General features: G+C 43.8%; 2 protein-coding genes across 2 annotated transcripts; both read left to right on the forward strand.

The window, feature by feature from the left end:
- The first annotated feature begins 917 nt into the window (after positions 1-917).
- Positions 918-1,454, forward strand: LOC138367753 (antifreeze protein Maxi-like). Its single transcript, XM_069329704.1, has one exon. It carries the CDS (start codon positions 918-920, stop codon positions 1,452-1,454), a length of 537 nt encoding a protein of 178 aa, XP_069185805.1.
- Positions 1,455-4,575: 3,121 nt separating this feature from the next.
- Positions 4,576-5,085, forward strand: LOC138367754 (SUMO-specific isopeptidase USPL1-like). Its single transcript, XM_069329705.1, has one exon. The coding sequence runs from the start codon at positions 4,576-4,578 to the stop codon at positions 5,083-5,085; it is 510 nt and encodes a 169-aa protein (XP_069185806.1).
- Positions 5,086-12,196: the final 7,111 nt, after the last annotated feature.

Here is a 12,196-nt window from a genome sequence, read left to right on the forward strand (position 1 = left end):
TGCATTGTGTTATCCCAATAAGAAAAAAAAATCGGATCTCTCCTACGTTTCGTTAAATACTTAAGGGAATCCCACAGCAAAACCTCAATATAATTAAAACTGGAATTATAAATTAGAAAATCTTAGTAGTCTAACGGCGGGATCGAACCCTAGTGTCCTGGGCCACCCTCCAGACGCGCACCATATACCCATGAACCATAATATATGCTACATTTTACATACCACTGAGACCCCCCCAGAAACCCTTGAGAATTTGAAGGGCCATAGGTGGTAACCCAATCTTATTTGACCATTACACACAGAAATCACAATAACATGATGCATCAAAAGAACACATCCACAGGGGCCGTGACGAGGATTCGAACCTCCGTCCGGGAGCATCCCAGACGCTGCCTTAATCGACTGAGCTACGACATGGTAAAAAAGAGTTGAAACCGAAGTTCTACTGAACTTACTGGAATCCTCGTCACGGCCCTTGTGGATTTGTTCATATTTGACCATGTAACCTGCTTACTTCACTAATAGGCAAAGACGATGCCATATGGGAGAGAGAACTCCCGATCAGTCTGGAAAGGAAAGAGTGGGAGGGAAGGCAGGGAACTATCAGGGGGGGGGGGGAAATGCCAACCCATCACGTCCATATAGCACTTGGAAGGGATCAGGATAAGGATTTGGGATAGGACGTTAGGAAGGAATGGTGCCCAACCTCTCGGGGATTGAACGTCGACCTGCATGAAGCGAGACCGTCACTCTACCGTCCAGCCCAAGTGGAGGGCATGAAAGAGTGGGAGGAATCCAATGTTCCTGGGACGAGGAATCAAACACTATCACTCGTAGTTTGATGGTCCTATCTCTCTTTATGATTGTGTTATGAGCCCGGGTGATGCATGGATGACACATGTTAGGGAGAAGCTGCAATGGTCACAACAGGCCGAGCATCCGCTGTAGCAGCAGCTGCATCACCGCAGGTAACAGTAGTAGCAGCTGCATCACCGCAGGTAACAATAGTAGCAGCTGCATCACCGCAGGTAACAGTAGTAGCAGCTGCATCACCGCAGGTAACAGTAGTAGCAGCTGCATCACCGCAGGTAACAGTAGTAGCAGCTGCATCACCGCAGGTAACAGTAGTAGCAGCTGCATCACCGCAGGTAACAGTAGTAGCAGCTGCATCACCGCAGGTAACAGTAGTAGCAGCTGCATCACCGCAGGTAACAGTAGCAGCAGCAGCTGCATCACCGCAGGTAACAGTAGTAGCAGCTGCATCACCGCAGGTAACAGTAGCAGCAGCAGCTGCATCACCGCAGGTAACAGCAGCAGCAGCAGCTGCATCACCAATAACAGCAGCAGCAGCAGCAGCTGCATCACCAATAACAGCAGCAGCAACAACCTCTAAGGCAATGGTCAACAATAATAACAGCAGTGAGAGACTGGCCGTTACTCGGCGTCACTGGTGACTTATTTTCGTGTTATCTTTCTCCTCCTCTGACAGGAAGTGTATGAAGGCCTCTGATTTACCGTCATCTGCAAGGTATAAACACGAACGTCGAATGGCGCCGATGGCTTGCGCTGAGAAATAGAAAGACAAGTAGATCCAGAGACCCAGAACCCAGTTATGAAGCCTGTTGCCTCACATTCTCCTCATCACTGCCTCATCGTTCATTACTAACTAGCTCTCCACCTCCCCCCCCCCCACACACACACCTACTCTCTCCTGCGTCCCATCAACCACTCTTTTTCACTCCTCATCTTCACTGTCACTTTCTCTTCTTCTGTCTCTATGTCTCCCTCGGTCTCACTAGACAGTAGCGAAGGGTAGAAGTAAAAAGTGGGAGAGAAACTGTGGTCAGGGGAGGCAGACGGCATCTGTGAAGGGAGGATTTGAGGAAGCTTAGCGGAAGGAAAAAGTGATGAGAGAGAGAGAGAGAGAGAGAGAGAGAGAGAGAGAGAGAGAGAGAGAGAGAGAGAGAGAGAGAGAGAGAGAGAGAGAGAGAGAGAGGTGAGGGAGAGGGGGTGAAGGGAGCAGTGCCAACAGCTGAATGGCCCCCATGGGTAATCATTATACAGAGGAGCCACCGTGCCTTTTATGCATTAATTCCGGTAGGTCGTCCCAGGGTGTGTGAAGAGCTGGTGGGTTTTGCGGGTGAGGTCTCTCTCTGTCTCTCTCTCTCTCTCTGTCTTTCTCTCTCTCTCTCTCTCTCTCTCTCTCTTTTCTCTCTCACTGACTCACACAAACACAACTAAATTTGACTCTTAAACAAACAAATGAAAAAAATAAACTCTTAATTCACCTTCACCTGAATCATTAAAGCTGAAACATGAAAGAACACAATGACAGCCACACACCAAACAAAAAAACGAAAAACAAAAAAATATGAATGAAATATTCGCGGTCCACACGCGGTCCACCAGCACTTACACGCAACTCTAACAATTTCCCAGCATAAAAAAACAAAGACACACAAAATGCTGTAACAAGTTGCGGAAGTCTGACTAAAAAAAAATATTATGCTACCCATTCTCCCTCCGCGCGCGCCAGCACGCACGCACGCACGCACTCTCGCTACATGCTGCTGAATGTGACATCTTACGAGAGCTCAAACTGGAAGACATCTTACGAGAGCAAATGCAGGAACACTTGAGACCAGAAGGCATGGCAGGATGTGCAGAATACCCCCGTTGGGAAGCAGAGGTGCAACTGGTACTCTGAGAGAGAACTCTATCAACATCATAGGCCCCGAGACTGTTCAACACGCTTCCACTACACATAAGGTGCATAACTGGCCGACCCTCACAGTGTTCAAGAGAGAACTTGATAAACACCTCCAAAAGATACCTGATCAACCAGGCTGTGACCTATACGTCAGGCTGCGAGCAGCCGCGTCCAGCAACCTGATTGAGCAGTCCAGCAACGAGGAGGTCTGGTCAACGACCGGGCCGCGGGGTCGCTAAGCCCCGAAATCACCTTAAGGTAACCTCAAGATGACATCTTTCGAGAGCTCAAACTGGAAGACATCTCTCGAGAGCTCAGTCTAGAAGACATCCTTTCTCTAATCAACGCAAATCAAATAAAATAACATCCACGTTCCTATTTCAACAATTAAGAATAAAAAAGTTCTGAAATCACATCCGAATACTTTTCCATAAGCCTGTAACAATCTGAAAAGATTTATAATAATCACCTGCGAATCAAGGCTTCGAAATCTAACAATTCTTCCATCAGCATAAGCGTGACAATTCCAACATTTCCTAAGAATAAAATGTATCAAATTACCTTCAACTATTAATAACACAGCTTCACAATCTTTGAATAAACATTGTGTATTAAAAAAAATGAACAAATCGTCTCTAATCACCCTCAGAGTTGTTCAAAGAATAAATCTTTTAGCAAGTTCAACATACCGGAGCGAGTTGGCAGCGGCTCGTAGTCAGTAATATACGTCGTGGGGCAACTCGAGCATCCAATTACGAAAGGGGAAGTTTGAGACAGGAAATAAGAAGAGAGTAAATATGTGTTCTGAGTTTCTTTTGTCCCAGTGCCACGACCAGAGGAGAGAAGGCCAACCAGCAGTGAGGGAGGGTGGAATGGGGGGGGGGGGAATGGGGAGATAAGGGAGGGATGGTGAGATGGGGGGGGCGGGTGTGGAGGGAAGGACGGAATTGTCAGGAGAAAGTGCCAAGACATTACGACTCTATAGCACTTGGAAGGGATAATGATATAAGGATTTGGGATGGGACTGGGGGGGGGGGAGGGGTAAGGAATGGTGCCCAACCACTTGGGCGGTCTGGGATTGAACGCCGATCTGCATGAAGCGAGACCGATGCTCTACCGTCCAGCCCTAGTGATTGGGATGAGCGTGGGTGGGGATGGAGAGAGGATAATGGAGAAATTGGAAGCACTCAACCCGTCTTTCCTAATAGAACATCCCATTTTGACGTATACTTTCCAAGAAATCGAGATAAATATATTATCCACGTACTCGCAATAGTCTCTTAGTGGCTCCCCAAAATAATGCCCAGTATCCCAGGATCTGTGTCAAATATTCCCCAAGACCCTCCAGATGTCCCTAAGACACTCACCAGCAATCACCTTCAGACGCTCTCAAGTCCCCTTCAGATATCCTTAAATATTGCAAACGGAGACTTTGCCAGATAGTCCCATATCTTCCTAAAGATTTGCCAAGTCGACTCAGAAATGGCGTATAAAAGATCTCGGCTTCGCCCTAGAGTTCCTTTATTGCTGGTTTATGTCACAGTGAAGCTGAACTGGGATATTGCGTTTCTAGGAGTTGAATTGAGGAGAAGGCTTTCTAAAATTGCAATGGCTTTGGTTTTCTAGAAGAAATTAATGAGGAGTTGGGTTTCTAGGAGATGTAATGGGAAAGGTACTTAGGAGTAGTTGGGTAGTTACAAGTTGTAAGAAAACTCGTAAAATAAGTTTCTTTAGAGAAGATGCGGAACAGTTTCTTTCTGAAACGAATAATAGCTAATATGTCGAGACAGATTAATCCTTCACCGAGTCGCGTAGTGAAGCTCTGATGAAATGTCTTAAAATCCACTATTATCATGTGTTAAGCAATGGTGGTATTGCCCGGAGGACTTCCCAGTTGGTTATCATGGCCGGAGGACTTCCCAGTTGGGTTAACATGGCTGGAGGACTTCCCAGTTGGGTTATCATGGCCGAAGGACTTCCCAGTTGGGTTATCATGGCCGAAGGACTTCCCAGTTGGGTTATCATGGCCGGTGGACTTCCCAGTTGGGTTATCATGGCCGAAGGACTTCCCAGTTGGGTTATCATGGCCGGAGGACTTCCCAGTTGGGTTATCATGGCCGGAGGACTTCCCAGTTGGGTTATCATGGCCGGAGGACTTCCCAGTTGGGTTATCATGGCTGGAGGACTTCCCAGTTGGGTTATCATGGCCGAAGGACTTCCCAGTTGGGTTATCATGGCCGGAGGACTTCCCAGTTGGGTTATCATGGCCGGAGGACTTCCCAGTTGGGTTATCATGGCCGGAGGACTTCTCAGTTGTGTTATCAAAGCCGGTTCATTTCCCAGTTGTGTTAATTTACAATAGAAGTTTACAATAAACGGCGGTTAATCCGTAATCGTAGATGGTCAATGGTCTGTTATCTTCCCATCTCTTTTCCTCCATTGATCCATTTAACTTATCGTCTAACTCCTGCCTTTGCTCCTCCAAATCCTCTCTCTCTCTCTCTCTCTCTCTCTCTTTCTCTCTCTCTCTCTCTCTCTCTCTCTCTCTCTCTCTCTCTCTCTCTCTCTCTCTCTCTCTCTCTCTCTCTCTCTCTCTCTCTCTCTCCCTCCCTCGCCCTTCCTCCCTCTCTTTCACCTTTTTCCTTTCTTTTTACCCTACTCTCCTCTATCCTCGTCCGTGACTAATCCCATCCTCACCCTGATTTCCGTCCTTCTCTATCTCCTCCAAAAACCATCCACTTCGTTCCTTTTCCACCCATTCCATCCTTCACACAACGTACCACCTCATATTTACATGGCTAAATAATTCCCAAACTTGCGGTTTTTAAATTACACTTTATGTCCAACACCCACACTGGGTGTACCGGTGGGGGAGCGTGGGTGTACCAGTAGGGGAGCGTGGGTGTACCAGTAGGGGAGCGTGGGTGTACCAGTAGGGGAGCGTGGGTGTACCGGTAAGGGAGCGTGGGTGTACCGGTAAGGGAGCGTGGGTGTACCGGTAAGGGAGCGTGGGTGAACCGGTAGGGGAGCTTGGGTATACCGGTAGGAGTTGCGTGGGTATACCGCTAAAGATACCATAAATCATCAACCATACCCCGGCAGCACCTTCACCGCGTTGCGTGGGCTGTTGGTGCCAGCATAAACTATGCACATTGCCCCATGCTCGACTCTGATTGTGGCACTCAAGAGCTAGTTGGATACTGTTATCCTCGTATTGACCCAGCCTCAAAACGGTCAATAACACCGCACAAGTCTCCATAACGGGGCTCATCCCCACCTGGCCATAACCCAACCACAACAAAGACATCTCCGCCAGTACCCTCAGAGTAGTCGCAATCACTTGTTAACCTAAGAGTAATTTATGGTGATTAATGCTCATGGGATTTATTATTGATCTTCCACATTCTTAATTCGGACGTTGATCTGACTTTTTTCACGTATGTTGTATTCCAAAATTTATTGCGTCTATCAGATCACATGGATAAATAATTTTCTTTACGTATCATTACTGACAAAACTAGATTTATTTTACAGTATATCTTAAAAGTTCTTTGTTACTTACTGTCTTAATGGTCCATATAAGGATTGAATGATCGTTCATTAACGATAAATCGACTTTCTTTGATATATCGTTCCTTATCAACTTGAGATCATATACAGATGATAGTTATAGTTATATTTATTATGCAGTTATAGACCAAACTTCAGATCGGTGCTACTAACGTATCCCTTTCAGGACAGTAGACTAACTGGAGGCTAATAAGAAGCAGGTTAATAGAGCACGTGAACCAGCTAACAACCTAAGACCTGCTAGTATAAAATAAATTAAAATTCTGATTGGCAAACTTGCTGAAGATTCAAAATAAAATGACCAATATCAAGCGAGAGAAAGAGAGAGAGAGAGAGACAGAGAGAGACAGAGAGAGAGAGACAGAGAGAGAAAGAGAGAGAGAGAGAGAGAGAGAGAGAGAGAGAGAGAGAGAGAGAGAGAGAGAGAGAGAGAGAGAGAGAGAGAGAGAGAGAGAGAGAGAGAGAGAGGAGGAGTAGGATGGGAAGCCGGCATAATCCTTGACTGTCAGAGATCACTAGATATTCTCCCGCACAGGAGACGTCTACTCAACTTGATAAACAGGTACAAGTGCATCAGAAACAGTCCTATAAGAATGACAGGAATACCACTCAAGAAGGAAATAGAAGGTTAGAGTGAGAGCGGAGATAAGAGATTAGAGAGTTACAAATAGAGTATCAGGAAGATCGGTGTTAAAGTCCATATAGTTTCTAATAAATGTCAACAACCTGATAAAGGTAATTCACTACATCAAAAGAAGAGTCAGGACAGGGCGAATCTGTCACTCTCGTTCCTGAACCAGAGAGTTTGAGCTGCGAGAAAAGACTGAGGGAAGCGAACTTCATCGTATTGGCACACTGGAGATGGAGATAGAGGGTACATGTTAACGAAATCTAAAAATCTAATGGAACTGAGAAAGTAGAAGAAGTAATTTTAGTGTAAGTTAAGGTGGACACTAGACACAAATGAGTCACAGACTAGTGAGAAAACTTTCTAAGCATTAAGCCGTCAATAAGAAGAATTGGTTAAACGAAGATTTTTGGAAGCAAACTCGATACAAAATTTGCAATATGAATATAAGAAAATCATCGGAACAAATCCACTGCATTAATCTAGCAACGTTTGAAAGGCCGGGCCAGGAACGGAGTTCGGCCAAGCAAACACTTCTATGTACGTATGCATATTCAGGTATGAAAGGCTAGCGCGCGCACACACACACACACACACGCATGCACACATACACAAACACACACATACACACACACACACACACACACACACACACACACACATACACACACACACACACACACACACACACACACACATACACACACACACACACACACACACACACACACACACACACACACACACACACACACACACACACACGCATCAACCCCTGTATAAAAATGATAAAACGTATTGGGCTAATAATGCAACACATCAGTTCATTAATTATCTGGTACAATGTTATGAACATATGGGGTCGCTTTTCTCTCAGGCTCGAACAATATGCAGATTGCTTAATTTGGCAGCAGTTGAGTAATTGTACATTTACCTGGCATGTTCCTCACTCGAGGAAATTACCACATCAGGCAACCTTACACGAAAGAAAGTTGCCTCATCTGAGATAACTAGTGCATTCATGTATACACTGTATAAAATGATAGAAAATACAAATATTTAGGGAAAATAGGAATGAACTTTCATATATTTAATTAGATTTAATACATGTGATATTTTTGCATAATATTTTTTGATAATCAGGGAAATCCCAGCCACTGTAAAAAAGGTGAGCATCATGTACCGAGACGAAATCTAAGCTCCATATAATAACCCTTTTAAAAATTCTGTAATTCTATTAATTGCACTATACACAAAATGACTGACGATAATATTACTTTGTTTCCCCATCGCTGGACCATGACGGTCAAAGACCAGGTAATTCCGCTGTGTAGCGTGAATATATATACTCTGACAACCTTTAAACATGGAAAGCCGAAACATATTGTTTGTATATCTTACACAAGCTCTCTCTCTCTTCCATGGGTACAGTTACCTGGTACAGCGTCGTCTGTAACATACACCTCTGTACTTGGTCCCATTCCAAAGAACCGCCGAGATGGTATGTCTTTTGACAGCTATAGATATATAGACATAAACACACTATAAAACAAAGTATTTGACTATATATACTCACTGACTTTCTAGCTGATGAATTAATTATTTATGCTTCAATTTGCAAACAAAATTGATTACCCAACAACGTTCTCCCGGCAGACGATGAGTCACAATAACGTGGCTGAAGATATAATGACCAAACAACGCATCAGAACATGAAGACTCAGTTCCTAAAGTAGTATATCTACTGAGTTCCGAAGTTAAAATCACAAAAAATAACTATTTCAAACCTGAATTGAGACAAGTATCATCATATTAATCGGTAACGCTGTTGTAAATATCACATTATTCACTTACAGGTATGTAAACATCACTTTATTCAGTAAAAGGTTTGTATACATCACATTATTCACTAACAAGGATATAGTTTAAGTTTAGGTGGACACCAAAGACAAATGAGTCAAACATCACAATATGCACTGACAGGTTTGTAAAAATTCCATTATCCATTAACAGGTTTGGAAACATCACAATATTCACTAACAGGTTTATAAACATCACATTATTCACTAACAGGTTTATAAACATCACATTATTCACTAACAGGTTTGTAAACATCACATTATTCACTAACAGGTTTGTAAACATCACATTATTCACTAACAGGTTTGTAAACATCACATTATTCACTAACAGGTTTGTAAACATCACATTATTCACTAACAGGTTTGTAAACATCACATTATTCACTAACAGGTCTTTAAACATCACATTATTCACTAACAGGTCTGTAAACATCACATTATTCACTAACAGGTCTGTAAACATCACTTTATTCACTAACAGGTCAGTAAACATCACATTAATTAATATGTGTTATATTATGATACTCTAGATACCAACTGTAATACCAATATGAGCATAATTACCCAGGTAATCAAACCAAATGGCTTCATGATCAAGCACAAGAATCGAAAGTAAAACTCCACACGCCAAACGCCAAGGACCATTCAGCCTTTATACCCCGCATGAAGTTCCTCCGGAAATATTTCATATTTCTCCTCCAACACAGCACCTTGGACGTAATTACATTTGCATGCGATTACCTCGCCTCCTCCCCGGCTTCTCAAACTCTCTCATTTCCTCCCGAAGGTCTTAAACCTGGTCTTCCATCAGCAATTTCTAACCCTATCAGAACATCGAGTGTTGCTTCTCTCGTTTACACAGAGCTATACGTCACTGCAATGCGTATTCTCTTTCAGTCAACAGCAACTTTGGTCAGACCCCCAACTGGAACCTAAGAACTCACTTCAATCTCCGGCCAGAATTATTGGTTGATAAGCTTGTATAGCTCTGTTGGTTGTGCATCTGTTTTTGACGGTTCCGCCCATACAGGACGGAAGCCCTGTATGGGCCCCACGCGCGCGCGCGCACACACACACGCACACACACACACACACACACACACACACACACACACACACACACACACACACACACACACACACACACACACACTCGCTTCACGTTATCTTTGCTAGCGAGATGCAGCCTCACCTTCCCTCTTAAACGACCTTGCCTACCCTCCTTCAACTACATCTCGTACCACAATCGCAAAAATGATAAAAATTACCACATCTTTCATCACTCAAATGTATCTCTCGCCATTTTCAGTACAGACAAGCAACGTCTTCCTTTATACCAACACTAGCTATACCCGGCCACGCGTTGCTATGGCTCAGCAACGCGTTTGCGTTGCTGAGCCACTGCAACCCTCCCCTGTCCCCCTGCCCTCATCACCATTCTCCCCTCCACCGTCCCCTCGTCCTCCCCACTATTCCCCACTCCTCCATCCTCTTGTCCTCCACCACCATCCCCAACTCCTCTGTCCTCTTGTCCTCCCCCACCATTTTCCACCCCGTCCCCGGTCTCCTCGTCCTCCCCACTATTTCACTCTCTCTTGTCCCCTCGTCCACCCCACCATCCCCAACTCCTGTCCCCCTTTATCCTCCCCACCATTCGCCCACTCCCTCGTCCAATGCGTTCCCAAATGACCTGATGTTCCCATCAGAAGAATGGGAACATCAAATGATCTAATGTTTCCATAACTAAAAAATATAAACAGGAAAAAAAGATGAAAAAAATGAAAAAATAACAAAATAAACATTTCTCACGAAATGAACAGTATGATAAACACCACAACTCAATTCGAACGCAAAGTCACACAAAATAATTAAATCAAAATGAAAGTAATCCGAAATCTATGAAAATTTCATTTATCAATGCAATCGGAACTATTGAAATGGAATCGTAGCATATTTAGTATAACGTGTGTTGCTTGTACATGCAACAGATGTCGCAGTTAAAAAAAAAAAAATGTTTTTACCTGTCACAGGTGTGGAATATTAATTATAGTAGGTATATAAAAACACGCGTGTATTCGAATGCAACGTTGTGTCAAAATTTCAAAGCAATCGGTAAAGAGGTTTCGGAGATTTCCTTCACATGAAAACTCACATGAAAAAAACAGGTTTCCAAAAAAGAATATTTATACCTGTCACATACGTGAAATCTATATAGTAGATATATAAAAACACGCTCAAATTCGAATGGAACGTCGTGTCAAAATTTCAAAGCAATCGGTGAAGAACTTTCGAAGATTAGCGATTTTGAACAAGCGAACATATACATTTTTATTTATATGGATAAAAACGTAATAAATTTTGGGCCTTTGTAAACACACTCAAACTCTCAAACACATACACACAAACTCACACAGAAATACGCAAACAAGTACAAATACACACGCAAATATACACACATACACACAACTGCAAACATGCACACACAAATCCCCTGTGATGATGATAATGAGAGGCCATAGAGGGTTAAAGAGAGTATCAGCTGCAGGGAGCATATACAGGTATTAACGAAGTCCATCAACATAATTAGCAAACTGTGTCCTAAAGCGCTCACCAACCCCCCACCCCACCCTACACACGCACACACACACACACACACACACACACACACACACACACACACACACACACACACACACACACACACACACACACACACACACAATAGGAGGGATAGGTTTGAGAGATAAATGGGGTAAGAGGAAGAAATCGTACTAAGGTAGGTAGACACAAAAGAAGGGGAAAAAAGTAGATAGGGAGAGCGGGGAGAATGAGAGACGGCGAGGAGGGAGGGAGAGTGGGAGGAAGAGAGAGAGAGAGAGAGAGAGAGAGAGAGAGAGAGAGAGAGAGAGAGAGAGAGAGAGAGAGAGAGAGAGAGAGAGAGAGAGAGAGAGAGAGAGAGAGAGAGAGAGAGAAGAAGAAGAGGGAGAGAGAGAGAAGAAGCGAGAGAAGAAGCGATAAAATGAAAAAGAGAAAAGGAAAGAGACAAATAGAGAGAGAAGAGAAAAGGAACGAGAAAGAGAGAAACATGAGAGAGAAGAGAAAACGAAAGAGAGAGAGAAGAACCGAAAGAAAGAGTGAAAAGTAGAGAAGGAAGAAGAGAGAAAAGGAATGAGAGAATTAGAGAGAAAGAAGATGAGAAGGAACGAGAGAGCAAGTTGAGAAAGAGAGAAAAGGAATGAGAGAATTAGAGAGAAAGAAGATGAGAAGGAACGAGAGAGCAAGTTGAGAAAGAGAGAACGAAGGAAGACAGAAAGTGAATGGAAGACGGGGGGGGAGGGAGGGAGGTAGGTTGGGAAGAGAGCGAGAGAGAGAGAGAGAGAGAGAGAGAGAGAGAGAGAGAGAGAGAGAGAGAGAGAGAGAGAGAGA

Source organism: Procambarus clarkii, chromosome 23 (assembly GCF_040958095.1).
Source record: "Procambarus clarkii isolate CNS0578487 chromosome 23, FALCON_Pclarkii_2.0, whole genome shotgun sequence".
Taxonomy (NCBI): domain Eukaryota; kingdom Metazoa; phylum Arthropoda; class Malacostraca; order Decapoda; family Cambaridae; genus Procambarus; species Procambarus clarkii.

Bases quoted from the DNA above. Each gene is read 5' to 3' on its own strand.
- LOC138367753 (XM_069329704.1), top strand. From the start codon at position 918: ATGGTCACAACAGGCCGAGCATCCGCTGTAGCAGCAGCTGCATCACCG.
- LOC138367754 (XM_069329705.1), top strand. From the start codon at position 4,576: ATGGTGGTATTGCCCGGAGGACTTCCCAGTTGGTTATCATGGCCGGAG.